General features: G+C 38.4%; 1 protein-coding gene across 1 annotated transcript in view; it reads left to right on the forward strand.

Moving 5' to 3' along the window:
• Positions 1-19,696, forward strand: part of LOC135229035 (glycine receptor subunit alpha-3-like) — a 92,161-nt gene that overhangs the window by 43,716 nt on the left and 28,749 nt on the right. Inside the window, exon 4 of the mRNA XM_064278770.1 lies at positions 14,204-14,341. Within this exon, the coding sequence (XP_064134840.1) occupies positions 14,204-14,341 (138 nt within the window). The remainder of the gene's footprint in view (positions 1-14,203; positions 14,342-19,696) is intronic.

Raw genomic sequence — 19,696 nt, forward strand, 5'->3', positions numbered from 1 at the left:
TTTGCAGTGATTGAAAGGATCTGGTAGTTGTTGATGTTGGCTGGTTTACAGGTTTAGCCTGATGTTAAAATAGTCTCATACACTATTTTTCAAGATCATGGGAAAATCAGAAGTAAAATTGGAGGTCTACCAAACCAACAGCATATTTTAATGCAAAAATTGTAATAGTATCTAATTTAAAAATGTAGACCAAATGCTAGCCAGAGAAGACATGATGGAAAAAGGAGTAATCCAGGACTGTCTTGACTAATGAAGACATATGGTTAACCCTTACCATGACAAAGAGATTTCTTGGTTATCAGAAGGGAAGAAGATAAATTTCAAGACTGGACATTTTCCCATAAGAAGCTAAGCTCCCTGAAAGACACTGAGTTATCTTTAAGTAATAAATATAAGTTATTCACCCTCAAATACAATCCAATCAGTCAGAATGGAGGTTCATATTAAGATAAGAACAGTTATAAATAGTTGAAAACAAATGCTACTTTGTTTTTCAGATCTGAAAGTAGTATGTATTTGTTTTAACCCTGCTGCACCTGGGTACCTGTTACTCATTCTTATAGTCATCTCCTCTGGAAGACTTCTCTGATTTATCCTTCTGCCCCATCCTCCAGCCTAGTCTAGGCCCCCTCCCCTAAAATCCCAAAGCGTGCTCTGCTTACTCCTCTCTAAGGCTCCTCACAATCTGGTAGTTTGTCTGTTTAATTGTCTCCTTCCATTGTACTGTCATCACCTTGAGGACTGGAGCCAGCTTATTTTGCAGTTCCAGCACCTCACATGGTTCTTCACATAATATAGACATTAAGTAATGATTTATTAAATTATTTCCAGGTCAAAATTTTAGTAATAAGTTCTTTCCCCCCTGGTTATATAGTGGTTAAGAGCTACAGCTGCTAACTGAAAAGTTGGCCGTTTGAATCCACCAGCCGCTCCTTGGAAACCCTATGGAGTAGTTCTACTCTGTCCTATAAGGTTGCTATGAGTCAGAATCGACTCTACGGCAACGGGTTTAGTTTGGTTTTGTTTAGGTCTTCTAGTATCTATAAAACCAGGTGCTGTCGAGTTGATTCTGACTCCTAACAACTGCATGTGTGTCAGAGTAGAACTGTGCTACATAGGGTTTTCAATGTCTGATTCTTCAGAAGTAGATAACCAGGCCTTTCTTCTGAGCTCCTAATGTTTCTGTTAACAGTTGAGTGCACTGATCATGTGTACGACCCAGGGACTCCCCCCGATAACTCTTACCTTCTCAATTTCTTGTGTTTACTTAAAGGAAAAATTAAACAAACTTGAGTTTCTCAAGATAAGCTTTTTTTTTTTTTAAATCTAGTAACATGAAGGAGAAATGGGATATGAAATACTGGACATTTGCATGCTTTCTTCCAGTGAGCTTCCAAAGAACCTGAGGAAAAATTGCAATTCGTTTCTTCGAATGTTACAAACTCCTCAACGTAGTCATTGTGCGTTTATTTAACACGTTTTTTAAATTTTTTCTGCTTCAAATTATGATTTATTGTTTAAGCATGTAGCAGTAGTGCATTTTTCTCAGGTCTTTGCACTCAATACATTGTACATATTTTTTAAAATTCTAAATAAATCTATCTTCAGCCCCCACTCACCAAGCCCAGTGAAAAGCCCAATACGATAAACTCTCCAGGACTCTCTCCCTCATGGAGTTATGCAACAATCTGAGGCACTGGAGGGTCTTGAACAAAAGGCTCTCAGGCTGTAGCTGTTTCTTCTTAGGGGAACCAGTGCCTTTACCAGGTAAAGGCTGTCGACTGTCTTTTGGGCATTGTCCACTGTAGGTTAGCCTAGAGGTGTTCCTCAAGAAGTTCAGGCTCCAGGAGTCCCAGAACAGGGAGGGATAACAGAAAACACAGAGAGAATAGTTGAAGATCTGCTGACAGAAAACTTCCCTGACATCATGAAAGACAAAAGGATATCTATCCAAGATGCTCATCGAACCCCATTTAAGATTGATCCAAAAAGAAAAACACCAAGACATATTATCATCAAACTTGCCAAAAGCAAAGATAAAGAGAAAATCTTAAAGGCAGCCAGGGATAAAAGAAAGGTCTCCTACAAGGGAGAATCAATAAGAATAAGTTCAGACTACTCAGCAGAAACCATGCAGGCAAGAAGGCAATGGGATGACATATACAGAGCACTGCCAGAGAAAAAGTGCCAGCCAAGGATCATATATCCAGTAAAACTCTCTCTGAAATATGAAGGTGAAATTAAGATATTTACAGATAAACACAAGCTTAGAGAATTTGCAAAAACCAAACCAAAGCTACAAGCAATACTAAAGGAAATTGGTCAGAAAACCAAAAATATCAGATACCAGCACAACACAAGGTCACAGAACATCCTGATATCAACTCAAATAGGGAAATCACAAAAGCAAATGAAGATTAATTAAAAAAAAAAATGCTCAATACAGGGAATCATTGAAGTCAATATGTAAAAGGTCACAATAATCAAAAACAGGGACTAAATACAGGTGGCATAGAACTGCCATATGGAGAGGGATACAAGGTAATATAGGACAATACAAGTTAGGTTTTTACTTAGAAAAATAGGGGTAAATATTAAGGTAACCACAAAGAGGTATAACAACTCCATAACTCAAAATGAAAACCAAGAAAAACGTAACGACTCAGCAAACATAAAGTCAAATACTATGAAAATGAGGAACATACAATTTACAAAGAAAAACATCTCAGCACAAAAAAGTAAGTGGAAAAATGAAACCGTCAACAACACACATAAAAAGGCATCAAAATGACAACACTAAACACATACTTATCTATAATTACGCTGAATGTAAATGGACTAAATGCACCAATAAAGAGACAGAGAGTCTCAGGCGGGATAAAGAAACACGATCCGTCTATATGCTGCGTACAAGGACACACTTTAGACTTAGAAACACAAACAAACTAAAACTCAAAGGATGGAAAAAAATATGTCAAGCAAACAATAAGCAAAAAAGAGCAGGATTAGCAATATTAATTTCTGACAAAATAGACTTTAAACTTAAATCCACCACAAAGGATAAAGAAGAACACTACATAATGATAAAAGGGACAATTGACCAGGAAGATATAACCATATTAAATATTTATGCACCCAATGACAGAGCTGCAAGATACATAAAACAAACTTGAACGGAACTGAAAATTGAGATAGACACCTCCACAATTATAGTAGGAGACTTCAACACACCACTTTCAGAGAAGGACAGGACATCCAGTAAGAAGCTCAATAGAGACACGGAAGACCGAATTACAACAATCAACCAACTTGACCTCATTGACTTATACAGAACTCTCCATCCAACTGCTCCAAAGTATACTTTTTTTTCCAGTGCACATGGAACATTCTCTGGAATAGACCACATATTAGGTCATAAAACAAACCTTTGCAGAATCCAAAACATTGAAATATTACAAAGCATTTTCTCAGACCACAAGGCCATAAAAGTGGAAATCAATAACAGAAAAATTGGGGAAAAGAAATCGAATACTTGGAAACTGAACAATACCCTCCAGAAAAAAGACTGGGTTATAGAAGACATTAAGGAGGGAATAAGGAAATTCATAGAATGCAACAAGAATGAAAATACTTCCTATCAAAACAGCAAAAGCAGTGCTCAGAGGCCAATTTATATCAATAAATGCATACATACAAAAAGAAGAAAGAGCCAAAATCAGAGAACTGTCCCTACAACTTGAACAAATAGAAAGTGAGCAACAAAGGAATCCATCAGGCACGAGAAGAAAACAAATAATAAAAATTAGAGCTGAACTAAATGAATTAGAGGACAGAAAAACAATTGAAAGAATTAACAAAGCCAAAAACTGGTTCTTTGAAAAAATTAACAAAATTGATAAACCATTGGCCAGACTGACTAAAGAAATACAGAAAAGGAAACAAATAACCCAAATAAGAAATGAGATGGGCCACATCACAACAGACCCAACTGAAATGAAAAGAATCATATCAGATTATTATGAAAAATTGTACTCTAACAAATTTGCAAACCTAGAAAAAAATGGATGAATTCCTAGAAAAATACTACCTACCTAAACTAACACAATCAGAAGTAGAACAACTAAATAGACACATAACAAAAAAAAGAGATTGAAACAGTAATCAAAAAACTCCCAACAAAAAAAAGCCCTGGCCCGGACGGCTTCACTGCAGAGTTCTACCAAACTTTCAGAGAAGAGTTAACACCACTACTACTAAAGGTATTTCAAAGCATAGAAAAAGACGGAATACTACTCAACTCATTCTATGAAGCTACCATCTCCCTGATACCAAAACCAGGTAAAGACACCACAAAAATAGAAAATTACAGACCTATATCCCTCATGAACATAGATGCAAAAATCCTCAACAAAATTCTAGCCAATAGAATTCAACAACATATCAAAAAAATAATTCACCACGACCAAGTGGGATTTATACCAGGTATGCAAGAATCTTTCTTTTTTTATGCAAGGCTGGTTTAATATTAGAAAAACCATTAATGTAATCCACCATATTAATAAAACAAAAGACAAAAACCACATGATCTTATCAATCGATGCAGAAAAGGCATTTGACAAAGTCCAACACCCATTTATGATAAAAACTCTCACCAAAATAGAAATTGAAGGAAAATTCCTCAACATAATAAAGGGCATCTACGCAAAGCCAACAGCCAACATCACTCTAAATGGAGAGAGCCTGAAAGCATTTCCCTTGAGAACGGGAACCAGACAAGGATGCCCTTTATCACCGCTCTTATTCAACATTGTGCTAGACGTCCTAGCCAGAGCAATTAGGCTAGACGAAGAAATAAAAGGCATCTGGATTGGCAAGGAAGAAGTAAAATTATCTCTATTTGCAGATGACATGATCTTAAACACAGAAAACCCTAAGGAATCCTCCAGAAAAGTACTGAAACTAATAGAAGAGTTTGGCAGAGTCTCAGGTTATAAGATAAACATACAAAATCACTTGGATTCCTCTACATCAACAAAAAAGAACATCGAAGAGGAAGAAGTTCAGGCTCCAGAGGCCTTTTCTGTGCCCCTCCAGATTATGGCTACATTTTATTTCCCATCCGCTCACATATTCCCACTGCTACAGCCCATTTGATTTACCTGCCCTTACAGGGCTACCAGCTATTAGTGCAATATTAAATGTGCACATGCCCTTGGATCTCATGCTCAGCTTTATCCTTGGCTATGAGGGTGTCCTCCCATTGCTGGAAGAGTACCAGCTGTTTCTAACGCTTTATTTTATGATGCACTTTAATACTTTAGAAAAATTTTTAAGGATGTATTGATGGTATCATAAAACCAAAGTGGTGGAAAGGGCCTTGGAGTTCATCTATTTTAACTAAGCTAGTCATGGGATGTTCCTTAAGACATTCCTGACACATGATTTCCCAGCCTCAGCTTGAGGGAAACTTACTACCTTATCCATTACACTGCCAGACAGTTCTAATTATTAGACTATTCTTCCTTGTACTTAGCTGAAATGGCCTCCTTAGGTTTCTTATTTGATTTATTACCCTTCTGTCTTCACTTCGGCCATGCTCTTTCCAAGGCAGTCTGTAAGATTCTTCCTTTAGCATCATTCTCCCTTTATATACTAGTTCTTTGATACATTCAGGTGCTCCATAATTTTAGTAATAATTGATAGAGAAGTCACTCTCAAACCTATATCTCCAATTGTGGCCTTACTTTCAACATATATGTCAATGATTTTAACTATTCTCAGCATGGCTGAGGCTTGTCAGCATCAACACCTGCATCTCCTACTACTATCTTACCCTGTGTGCCCCAAAATAAACTCACCACTCGCACACACATGCCCTCCACCTTCCACCTTCTATATTTCTGTTCATTCATTCACTTAACGAATTATCGAGAACCTGCTGTATGCCACACACTATTATAGGTACTGGAAAATATACCAGTGAATAAAATAGAAAAAAACCTGTTGTTCTGAAGTTTAAATTCAGGGTGGGGGGCACTGTAGAAAATTAAAAAAAAAAAAACCTAATAAATATATACAATGTAAGGTAAAGATAAGTACCGTAGAAAAAAAGGGACATGTAAGATAGTCAGCAAAGACTGCTTTGAAATGAGATATAAGCAGAGACAGGGACATAACTATCTCTCAGGGGGTTAAACTGGAAGTTTGAAATTTCTTTAATTTCTTGTTTTGCCTAGGATACATATCTAATTAGTTGTCAGTTTTGGTAAAAATGACTTATTGAAATATTACTTCTGACTTATAAGCCTTGTGGACTTTTGCAAATGAGAGATAGTTTTTGTTCTGTTTTATTATTTTTGCCTTCTCAAGAAGGCAAATAAATGGTTAGTTTCTTATAAAATCCTTTCATGGCCAGTGAGACATACAACATCCACCTACATTTTCCACCTCTTGGGTTTATTGGGAAACCTACTGTCCCACTGATAATGTGTGCTGTCACAGGTGGGGACTTGCATAACTGTTTGAAACAGAAGAAATGGGTTGTCTCAAATTACTGTTTTTACAGGGTATTGTATGATGTGGTGCAACCTGGAGGTGTGATTGTATAAAACTTCTGTCTCTTTTGGCTTTTGTATAGCTAGATAGGCCTTGTAAGTATATTTCCAGGTTCCTGTGTGTTATTTGCAGAGCCCTGGTGATGCAGAGTTTAAGAGCTTGGCTACTAACCAAAAGGTCAGCAGTTTGAATCCACCACCTGCTCCTTGGAAACCCCATAGGACAAGTCTACTCTGTCCTATAGGGTTGATGTGAGTCAGAATAGACTTTCTTTTTTTTGGTCTATTACTTGGAAGTTGCATTTGTCCTGATGATTCCATGTTCCTGAGAACCTCATTTTCAGGCACCAGTACAAGTTGCAACATATCTGACATAACCCTAACTCTACCCTCAGAGGAACATATGCATACCATCAATCTTACCCCCAGAGTCCAGAGGGACATATTTGCCCCACATAATATGTACCAAAATCCCTATTACCTACCAAAAATTCAGACACAGTTAATGATTAAGCATGCATTTCATTAATGACAAAACATGATAACAACCAAAATTTAAAGGCAAAACTAATTCATTCATGAAAGAGTGAAATTTGAAACCATATCGAGGAACTGTTCATAGGATTTTATGTTAAAGTCCATTTGTCTGTCTTACACTTTGGAGGAATCTTTTATCTATGAAGGATTTTTTTTAACACTATGCTTTGGTAATTTGGAAAATTAATTCCATGGGTTATTTAAATCTTCCAAATGTTGACACATTTCATTTTACAATATCAAAACATCACTTTTGTTACTATAACCATTGAGCTCATCAAAAAAAAAAAAATTATCAAGTGTTTGGAAACTGTTAAACTCATGGTGGTGAAAATAATTTTTCCAAATTTCTAATACTGGAAATCTCAAAACCTATAATTGATAACAAATACTGTCAGTTGTTACCCCTGACATGATAGGTTCACTTCCTTTATTTTTGAGAAAATGATCTGCCAAATACGCAAACATAATAACCAGGGTCTTTCCATCATTTTTTCCAAGTAAAAATGGTTTTTCACAAAAAGAACATTTATTTCAGCCCACAACTCAACCACCCCAGAGCTTTTCCTTGAAAGAACCAACATGTTACACTACGCAGCAGAAGTCTTGTATGCAATTCCCGTTTTGACATAAAAATATAGGTTTATTAAATATAAGTATTAATTGTTACTGCTTCATCAAATAATTTAACAGTTATAATTGTTACTGCTTCATTGTTTATTTTCTTAAATGAAGGTGGCAGTGTTTTCACTGCCAAACTGGGCAGTGAAGAACACAATAACTGCCGGCAGTTTGTTGGCCCCACCTTGATTCCTGCCAGAGCACCGGAAGTTTTACTGTACCCACCATTGTCTTTTCACCTTCAGAGCAAATGTCAACACAGTGAAAAAAGGCAACTGGTGTCACTATTAAGGCTCCTTGGTTCCCTAAGCCATTTGCAGTCTGCTTCTAACCCGAAAGTTGGTGGTTTGAACCCACCCAGCTGCTCCATGGAAGAAAAGTCGTGTAGATCTTCTTTTGTAAAGAGCATAGCCATGAAAACCCATGGAGCAATTCTACTCTGCAACACAAGGGGTCACCATTAGATGGGGCCTACTTGTAGACAGCTACAAACAACAGTCATTATTATTTTGAAAAACACTTTTGACTTTGTGTACCCCTTTCAGGGTCTTGCTAGAGTAATATTTCTGAAACACAATTTCCATCACATCACTGTCCTGCCTAAAAAATTTCAATTTTTCTTCATTGCCCACAGGGAGGAGAAAATTAAAGCTTTCAACCTGGAATTTACACTTTACACAATTTTACATTAATTTATCTTTTAATTCCCTATTCTCCTTTACTCAAACAAGCTGTAGTCAAATGAAGCTATTTGCTGTTCGTGTTACTGGTTGCATAGTGGTTAAGACCTACAGCAAGCTACAGCTGCTAACCAAAAGTCAGCAGTTCTAATTCACCAACCGCTCCTTGGAAGCTCTGTGAGGCAGTTCTACTTTGTCCTATAGGGTCGCTATGAGTTGGAAGTGACTCAACGACAATAGGTTTAGTTTTGGTTTTTTGTTTGTTTGTTTATTTTATGACAAACCAAATAAACTGAGAGCTGGACCATATGAAGAAGAATGCATGTAATGGTTATGGTTATGTCAATTTGGCTAGGCCATGAGTCTCAGTGATTTGGTAGATATTATATAATCATCCTCCATTTTGTGATTTAATGTGGGTAGCCAATCTGTTGAAAGCCAATTAGTTTCCTTGGGGTGTGGGCTGTATCCAATAAATGTGGATATTCTGGGAAAGCTCTTTTGGGATCCTGCATCCGACTCATCACCCCCAGACCTCTGGTTCATGGGATTTAAGCCAGCAGCCTTCTGCCTGAACTGCAGATCTTGGAATTTACCAATTCTCACAAGCCTGTGAGCCAGCAGACTGCTCTCTAACCAAGCGATTTGGGTTCGTCATCCCTTGCAACCACATGAGTCAGGAGAAGCCTCCAGCCTGATGCCTGACCCATGGATCTGGCACTTGCCAGCATCCACAACTGTGTGAGCCATTTCCTTGAAATAAATCTTTCTTTTTGTATTTATATATACACCGTTCAATGGTTTTGCTCCTCTAGAGAACTCAGCCTAAGACAATTTGGCATCCGATTTAGAGGAAGACTCATTAACAACCCCTGATATGCAAACGGTTCAACCTCTCTAGCTGAAAGCAAACAGGGCTTGAATCTCTTACCAATAAAGATCAAAGACAACAGCCTTCAGTATGTATTGCACCTTAACATAAAGAAAACAAAAATCCTCACAACTGGATCAATAAGCAACATCATGATAAATGGAGAAAAGATTGAAGTTGTCAAGGATCCATTTTACTTGTATCCACAATGTCACCCAAGAGAGCCACAGTCAAGAAATCAAATGTCATATTGCATTCGGTAAATTTGCTGTAAAGGACCTCTTTCAAATATTAAAAAGCAAAGATGACACCTTGAGGACTAAGGTGCCCCTGACCCAGGCCATAATATTTTCAATCACCTCGTATGCATGTGAGCTGGACAATGAATAACGAGGACAGAAGAAGAATTGATGCATTTGAATTATGGTGTTAGCAAAGAATATTGAATTTACCATGGACTGCCAGAATAATGAACAAATCTGTCTTAGAAAGAGTACAGCCAGAATGCTCCTTAGAAGCAAAAATGGTGAGACTTGTCTCATGTACTTCGAACATGTTATCAGGAGGAATCAGTCCCTAGAGAAGGACATCATGTTTGGTAAAGTAGAGGGTCAGCAAAAAAGAGAAAGACTCTCAACAGATGGATTGACACATTGACTAAAAACAATGGGCTCAAACATGGCAATGATTGTGAGGTTGGTGCAGAACTGGACAATGTTTTGTCCTGTTCAAAGATTTGAATCAGTTCATAAAGGTTCAGTAATTGCAGAAGTAAACTATGGCAGTGTATGCACTCCATAGCAACCAAATCTGTAACCTGTTGGATTTTGAGCTGAGTAGGAAATAATGGTGCACCACTCTAAGATGGCAGCCAACTATGCTGCTTTGAATGTGTGTTCCTCTCCACAGCCCTGCCAATAATCCAACATCCCACATCAGGCTCCTGAAACTGCCAGGATACATGAGGGAGGTTGGATTATTGGCAGGAGTGTGGAGAGGAACACACATTCAATGTGGCAAGGCCAGCCACCATCTTTGAGTAGGGCAGCACTGTTCCTTTTCACCTTGAGTCAAAATCTGAGGGGCAACAGATTTGATTGTTAAGCAACACATATGCTGCCCTCATTTAAGCTGCAAGTACTGAACCACTACCAGTTCGAAGACCTGGTTCTGCTGTGCATGAGGTCACTATGACTTAGAACCAATGTGACAACACCTTAACAACAACAACTTTATAAACCTTGGGACTTTGCAATTGATTTCCAATAATCGTGCTATTTCTTTTGCCTGAAGTGCCTCTCCTTCTCTCACTTTCTCTATGTACAAGGCCCTGAACTGTTTCCAAGATCTAACACAAATGAGGCTTAACAGGATATGATAGATTCCTCCTTCAAATGCACTTTGTACACGTCCCCTGGCACTGACTTTCTGTCTGGTGCTATCACCTCACATTCCAGGAAGCCAAGCAGGGTGCCTGACATACAGTTGTTGAATAAGCAAGTAACCCATTCACTTCTACACGTCACTGCAGCTACAAACGAGATGGTTGGCAGAATTAAGGTTAATGTCTTTGACCCCTGAAAAAAGTATTTTCCGCTGTAAAGCTTATTATTGTAGAAGGCAATTCATCTTGATCTCATTAGCCTTGATGTCATTAGCCAGTCTATTATCCTTAACATGTTCAGACTTACATAAAGTCTGCCAATCAAAAGTATAAGAAGGTTAAAACACTTTGAACTGTGTGGAAGGATACTGATTTTTATTTTAAGTTATGCTTAAAGGTGGTTATAGAGGCACTATTACCATTTAGTTATTTTCCTGAGCACTCAGTGAATTACTCAGAATAAAGGAATTGCTGTGTAGACGTAGACACGTCACTATTTTCCTGCTGGCTTTCGACTTAAGTATTTTACAGGCCATAATGCAGAAGCAGAGTGTGATTATGAAATGTCCATATTGAAATAACTTAGTGTGGATAATTATTTAACGCAAGAATAAGCTAAATATGTGGACTATAAACTGCATTAGACTGAAAGTAAAACTCATCCTTGAAGGAATTTCAGAAGCAGCCCTGGTGGTACAGTGGTTAAGCATTTGACTGCTAAGTGAAAGGTCAGTGGTTCAAATCCACCAGCCACTCAGTGGGTAAAAGATGTGGCAGTCAGCTTCCTTAAAGATTACAGCCTTGGAAACTCTATAGGGAAGATTTACTCTGTCCTAGGGGTCGTTGTGAGTCAGGATCAACTCAACAGCAATGGGTTTTGATTTGTAGTTTCTTTTAATAGAAGATCCTGAGGAAAAATTAGAATGTAAAAACAAAATGAAGTTTCAATTCACTTCTCCATTTATCTGTCTATATTGGGACAAAAATCTCACATATTTTGTCTTCAGTGATTTCAGATATGGAAGAAAAGGGTCCATGTCTTACACAGATAGCAGCAATAAGAACTGGTGCATATTTTACTGTCTTTAAACATTCTTGAGAAATGTTCATCTTTTTTTCTCTCTAGGTAAAATAGTATTTATAATGAAAATATTAAAGAATTTATGATTAAAAATGAAACTTTCTATCATTAAAAACCTGTGGCCGTTGAGTTGATTCCAACTCATAGCCACCCTATATGACAGAGTAGAACTTCCCCCTGTCATTTCCAAGGAGTGCCTGGTGGATTCAAACTGCAGACCTCTTGGTCAGCAGCCATAGCTCTTAACCGCTGTGCCACCAGGGTTTCCTTTCTATTAATAGTAATAAAATTATTATTAACTGCAGAGTTCAGTGAAATGCATTCCTATATAGGCAACTGAAGCACAGTTCTTCTTGTGATAAGTCCAGAAATCTTGAGGACAGTCCTGCAGTTTCCCATATCTGTTCTGAAACCAGAAATCAGACGTGCCCCCTTCCATTTGGATGACTTTACAAACTCTACAAAATAGTGGTCCCTCCGTAATGAGCCATCACTCTAATGGTACTTTTGATAACAACTTGGCAGGAGAATCCCGGGCAGTCCCAAGAGATCCTGTAATCACTGTTTCTCTTGATACTACTGTGGCCATTGCCACTGGAGTCTATGCTGCTAGGTGTGGCCAAGGGGGGTGTGTTTGGGCCTCTGGCTCCAGGTGCTACCTCAACTAAATCAGGTTCTTCTCTCTCTGCAAGGTTCTTCCCAGGCGATGGGGGGAGAGGCTAATGGTAACCCCTTCCTTGCCAATACCTGTTCAGCCAAACCTGTTCCACCCCACGCTTCAAATCATGTCCCAGCTCCTGCCACCCCAAAGCTTGTTTCCAGAAGAATCTGCTTAGGTCAAAACCCATTGTTTGCTTCCTCACGGACTTAGAGCTTCTGTGCCCTTTATCTGACTGCTTGACTTAATTCAGAGGACAGACCATGCTTCCTCTCTCTTTCTACCTCCAAACGTTTTGCAGCAAATTACCCGTTGATCAGGTGCCATTCATATTTCACCCTCTCTGCAGCCTTCAAGCTTACATTTCAAGAGTTTCTGACTCAAAGGAAAGAAAAGGATAAAATTTTGCTTTTCTTAGATTCCTCCTCTATGGAAATAAGAACTTTTACTCTATGAAAAGCTGCTGACTTTATTAAAAGATGCTTTAGTTATCCTCTCCTAAATTCACTAAAAGCATGTGCAAATGTGTCATCCTCTGTAATTATTCTGGGTGGATTTTCTTTGTACTCTGATTTTCCCTGAGTTCCAAACATGTCATTTTTAAATATCGTTCTGTCTGCTTTGGATCTTGGAACATAAAAATGGATTCCGTAAGCAAGGGAGAACGAAGAAAACTAAAGGCACAAGGGAAAGATTAGTCCAAAGGCCTAATGGACTGTAACTACCTTGGCCTCCACCAGACTGAATCCAGTACAACTAATTGGTGCCCAGCTACCACCCCTGACTGCTCTGACAGGATCACAATAGAGGGTCTCAGACAGAGCTGGACAAAAATGTAGAACAAAATTCTAACTCACAAAAAAAGACCAGACATACTAACCTGACAGAGACTAGAGAAACCCTCAGAGTATGGCCCCCAGACACCCTTTCCGCTGGGTAATGAAGTGTATCCTGAGGTTCACCCTTCAGCCAAAGGTTAGACAGCCTGATAATAGGGAACCCAAGAGAAGGGAGAGTGTTGACGTGTCATGGTATTTTAACCAATGTCATAGAACAATATGGGTACTAACAGTTTAATGAGAAGCTAGTTTGTTCTATAAATCTTCGTCTAAAACAAACAAACAAACAAAAAAGAAAACCCATGGCAAGTCGAGTTGATTCTGACTCATAGCAACCCTATAGGACAGAGCAGAACTGCCCCATAGGGTTTCCAAGGAGTGCCTGGTGGATTTGAACGCCAACCTTTTGGTTAACAGCTGTAGCTCTTAACCACTACACCACTAGGGTTTTCTTCATCTAAAATACAATTAAAAAAAAAAAATTCACACAGACCCCCAAAAAATTAGATTCCATAAACTGAAAGGGTTAATGGTCAAATCAAGAAAATATCAGCTCAGGTACTTTCCAGGTGGTAGAGTTTAGGCCATTTTGTAATCAGTGGCAATTTTGATTTTAAAAGCCTTGAAATTTTTGAGAAAAGGTGAGGGAAAAGCTAATGGAGTGGAACCAAAACTGAAAGTGCTGAATTAAGCCAGCATCTGCCCATCCCCAGAAAAGAATGTCTGTGAATATCCTTTAAAGTTTCTACATGCCATGCCATGCTTTTTAGTTGCCTATTTCATTTCCTTACACTACATGGTGAGCATTCCACATGGGTACACTTCAATAGACATTTGTAAAATGGAAATGGATGACACTCAGATAAGTTGATCGAGTTAAGACCGTTCTTCCTGTGTGAACTGTATAGCTGTCTTTTTAAATTTTGCTTCTTTAAATGTCCTTTTTAAGTTCTTAATATTTTATTATGTTTTGCCTAGTTGGGTACACAATGAATGATCTCATTCTTGAATGGCAAGATGAAGCACCCGTACAAGTGGCAGAAGGACTTACTTTGCCCCAATTTCTGTTGAAAGAAGAGAAAGATTTACGATACTGCACTAAACATTACAATACAGGTAAGAATCAAGTATTCCTCGTTACAATTATGAATCATGGTTTTAAAATCTTCAGGTGTTTCTTCATGACGGGATGGGTGAATTCTTTTAACTGACTGTAGTTCAGCATTTTCCATAATTGTAGAGAAGAAAATGACGTATTTGAAACTTGGGAATGCTTTGGCTCATTGAATGTTGTTATATAGTTGGCTTGCAAGGGACCAAAGAAATGTATGAATCATTTTTTTGGTAAAAAGCCCATAGTTACATAGTAACGATATTTAAAAATAACTACATGAGCAATAAAATGTAATTTTTAAACACTCCTAGGGGAATAAACATTGTGTTTGTTACGAAAATGAAAGAAAAAATGCACTTTTTTTTAAAGCTTCACTTGCCTAAACTTTCCTTTTGGCTACATTTTCATGAATTTTGAGTTATCTTTAAGGGCCTGCTACTCACATATCAGCACAAGAAACTTCTGCCTATGAGGACAGATATCAGATAGCATTATCAACAGCAAGGACTGAGCAGTGTGTGATATTTGTACATTCATGAGATCTGTTACTGCTCTTAACCGACATAGGTTATTATTTCCCTAACACCTATTCTAACTGCATGAGCTGTTCCTATGAATTTCGTTAAACGGCCCACCAATGTGGTGAGTGCATGACTTCCCATAGCATCAGCTGCTGCTCGTATCATTTCAGTACGGTAACTATGTTTCTTCTTGGGCTCAGCATTTTCCAGAACGCTGATCTGACCTGTCACCATACAAGGTCCCTAGCCTCTCTTATCTCCTTAATCAAATCAATTCACAATAGCTCTGTACAAAGTCATTGCCTTTTCCTTAACTCAGAAGTGAGGCTGATATCTAATTTAGTAGGGAATTCAAGGTTAACATCTCAATACAAAGATAAAGGGCAGGCAGGTCAATAGTAGTGTTTTGCTCAGCTACCTAGAGGCAACTGGAATAGAAAGAGGAGATAGGCTAAAAAGCCTCCAGGGTTAGTTTAAAGAGTTGAAGTTGTAAGCACCATCCAGGGGTGAATTTTTAAGATAGGGAGGTTTCAAGGTCATCCCTCAAAAGCAAGCTTGCATATAACTAAGAGTTATCTACCAAGTTGTTACAGGTTAGAGGAAAACTTACATTTCTAAGAATTGGATAGATGTTTTCTTGGGTGATACCACAAAAGTGTAACAATTTGCAGTCTAAGAAATTATAGCACAATAACCTGCCCCAAAGTATATACAGAGTAAAGGCATCTAATGTGTTCTCAATCAGGTATGCAGTTAACTTGCCCAGACCTCAAACTCCATTTTATACTTACTCCTGTAACTCAGAGAGATTCTTCTGCTAATTATTTCCCAATAACAGGTTTAGGAATCACATAGTAAGGTTATATATATATATATATATAAAACGTAGTGCCGTTGAGTCGATTCCAACTCATAGCGACCCTAAAGGACAGAGTAGAACTGCCCCATAGTTTCCAAGGAGCGCCTGGCGGATTTGAACTGCCAACCCTTTGGTTAGCAGACTTAGCACTTAACCACTACACCACCAGGGTTTCCAAGGCCATATAATGTCTGCAAGTTGAATGAATAAAAACACAAGGCTACATAAGTACAACACTTGCAAATAACCCTTTCCTACTATATGATACAATACACTTAGGTTAAAAATGCATTCACACACAAATGAATTTCCTAGACATGAAAGCTTTACTTAGTTTTGTTTTCGTTACTCCCAAGTATACCTTAATTAAGCACTACAAGAATTACAAGGACCTATGATCTGCCCCTTTTCTGTCTCTCCAAATCTTCTTCCCTCCCCCTTGCTCTGGCACCTCCTGCCACGATGACTTTCTCACACACCAAAATCATTCCAGCCTCAGGGCTTTTGCATTTGCTCTTCCTTCTGCACTTCAGGAAGCTCTTTCCCCAAATTGTCCCAAGCCTAATACTCTCACATCCTCCAGGTCTCCACTTCAATGCCACTTACCCAAAGGACTGTCCTTAACAAGTGTTTCCCACCCATCATAACCCTTCAGCCCTAGGCAACCACTAAACCATTTTGTGTCTCTACAGACTTATAGTTTCTTGGTATTTCATATAAATAGATTCATATATGGTCTTTTCTGACTGTTCTCTTTCACTTAGTATGCTTTCAAAGTTCATCTGTATTGTTGTTGTTGTTAGGTGCCGCCAAGTCGGTTCTGACTCAGAGGACCTACACACAACGGAACGAAACACCGCCCAGTCCTGCATCACACTCATGATTGTTGCTACGCTTGAGCGCATCGTTGCATCCACTGTGTCAGTCCATCTCATTGAGGGTCTTCCTCTTTATTGCTGACCCTCTACTTCACCAAGTATGATGTCCTTCTCCAGGGACTGATCCCTCCTGACAACGTGTTCAAAGTATATAAGACACAATCTTGCCATCCTTGCTTCCAAGAAGCATTCTGGTTGTACTTCTTCCAGGACAAATTTGTTTGTTCTTTTGGCAGTCCATGGTATATTCAGTATTCTGACACCACAATTTAAAAGTGTCAATTCTTCTTCGGTCTCCATTATTCATTGCCCAGCTTTCAAATGCATATGAGATGATTGAAAACACCATGACTTGGGTCAGGTACACTAGTCCTCAAGGTGACATCTTTGCTTTTCAACACTTTAAAGAGATCTTTTGCTCAATACAATGTGTCTTTTGATTTTTTGACTGGTGCTTCTATGGGTGTTGATTGTGGATTCAAGTAAAATGAAGTTTTTGATAACAACAATCTTTTTTCCCTTTATCATGATGTTTCTTATTTGTCCAATTGTGAGGATTTTTGTTTTCTTTTCATTAAGGTGTAATCCATACTGAAGAGTGTGGTCTTTGATCTTTATCAGTAAGTGCTTCAAGTCCTCCTGACTTTCAGCAAGCAAAGTCGTTTCACCTGCATAACACATGTCGTTAATGAGTCTTCCTCCAATCTTGATGCCACATTCTTCTTCACATAGTCTAGCTTCTGGGATTATTGTCTCAGCATACAGACTGAATAAGTATGGTGAAAGGATACAACCATGACACACACCTTTCCTGACTTTAAACCATGCATTATCCCCCTGTCTGTTCAAAGAACTACCTCTTGATCCATGTACAGATTCCTTATCAGCACAGTTAAGTGCCCTGGAATTCCCATTCTCCATAATGTTGTCCATAATTTGTTATGATCCACACAGTCACATGCCTTAACATAGTCAATAAAACACGGGATCCATCTGACATCAGCAATGATACCCTTGGTTCCACGTCCTCTTCTAAATCCAGCTTGAATTTCTGCCAGTTCCCAGTCCATATACTGCTGCAGCTGATTTTGAATGATCTTCAGCAAAATTTTGCTTGCAAGTGATACTAGTAATAATATTGTTCAATAATTTCCAGATTCAGTTGGATCACCTTTCTTAGGAATACGCATAAATATGGATCTCTTCCAGTCAGTTGCCCAGGTAGCTGCCTTCAAAATTTCTTGGCATAGACCTGTAAGCACTTCCAGGGCTGCATCCGTTCGTTGAAACAGCTCAATTGGTATTCCGTCAATTCCTGGAGCCTTGTTTTTCACCAGCGCCTTCGTTACAGTTTAGACTTCTTCCTTCGGTACCTTCAGTACCAGCGGTTCCTGATCATATGTTACCTCCTCAAATGGTTGAACATCCACCGATGCTTTTTTGGTATAGTGTCTCTGTGTATTCCTTCCATCTTCTTTTGATGCTTTCTGCATCATTTAATTTTTTCCCCATAGAATCCTTCACTATTGCAACTCAATGCTTGAATTTTTTCTTCAGTTCTTTCAGCTTGAGAAATGCTGAGTGTGTTCTTCCCTTTTGGTTTTCTATCTGCAGGTCTTTGTGCATATTATCATAATACTTCAGTTTTTCTTCTTGAGCAACCCTTTGAAATTTTCTGTGCAGTTCTTTTACTTCATCATTTCTTCCTTTTGCTTTAGCTACTTGACATTCAAAAGCAAGTTTCAGAGTCTCTCCGATATGCATTTTGTCTTTTCTTTCCTGTCTTTTTAATAACCTCTTGCTTTCTTCATCTATGATGTCCTTGATGTCACTCCACAACTGGTCTGGTTTTTGATCATTAGTGTTCAATGTGTCAAATCTTTTCTTGAGATGGTCTCTAAATTTGGGTGGGATATACTCAAGGTTGTACTTTGGCTCTCATGGACTTGTTCTAATTTTCTTCAGCTTCAGCTTCAGCTTGAACTTGCATGTAAGTAATTGATTGTCCGATCTGCAGTTAGCCCCGGGCCTTGAGCTTTTCCATTGTCTCTTTTCACAAATGTAGTCCATTTGATTCCTGTGTATTCCGTCTGCCCAGGTCCATGTGTATAGTCACTATTTATGTTGGTGAAAAAAGTATTTGTCATGAAGTCTTGGTCTTGCAAAATTCAGCCATGCGATCTCCGGCATCATTTCTATCACAAAGGCCATTTTTTTCCAACTATTGATCCTTCTTCTTTGATTACAACTTTCACATTCCAATCCCCAGTAATTATCAGTGCATCCTGACTGCATGTTCAATCGATTTCAGACTGCAGAAGTTCGTAAAAATCTTCAGTTTCTTCATTTTTGGTCTCAGTGGTTGGTGAGTAAATTTGAATAATAGGTGTATTAACTGGTCTTCCTTGTAGCTGTATAGGTATTATTCTATCACTGACAGCATTGTACTTCACAATAGATCTTGAAATGTTCTTTTTGACAATGTATGCAATGCCATTCCTCTTCAAGTTGTCGTTTCCAGCATAGTATACCGTATGATTGTTGGAGCCAAAATAACCAATCCAAGTCCATTTCAGCTCACTAATGCCTAGGATATCAATCTTTATGTGTTCCATTTCCGCCTCTGTTGTTGCATATATCAACACTGCATTTCTTTTTATTTCAACATAGTATTCTATTGTATAGATATACCACATTTTGTTTATTCATTCATTAATTGATGATGTTTGGGTGGTGCTTCCAACTTTTGGCCATTATGAATAATGCTGCTATGAACATTCACATAAAGGTTTTTGTGTGGACATATATTTCATATCTCTTGTGCATATATCTAGAAATGGTGCTCCAGGGCATATGGAAACTCTATGTTTAATATCTTGAAGAATTGCTAAACTGTTTTCCAAGGAGGCCGTACTATTTCACATTCCCATAAGCAAGGTGCAAAACAAAACAAAACAAACCCATTGCCATGGAGTCGATTCCAACTCATAATGACCCTATAAGACAGAATTGCCCCACAGGGTTTCCAGTAAGCAGCTGGTGGATTCAAACTCCCAACCTTTTGGTTAGCAGCTAAATTCTTAACCACTGCATCACCAG

This window comes from Loxodonta africana, chromosome Y (genome assembly GCF_030014295.1).
Source record: "Loxodonta africana isolate mLoxAfr1 chromosome Y, mLoxAfr1.hap2, whole genome shotgun sequence".
In the NCBI taxonomy this organism is placed as follows: domain Eukaryota; kingdom Metazoa; phylum Chordata; class Mammalia; order Proboscidea; family Elephantidae; genus Loxodonta; species Loxodonta africana.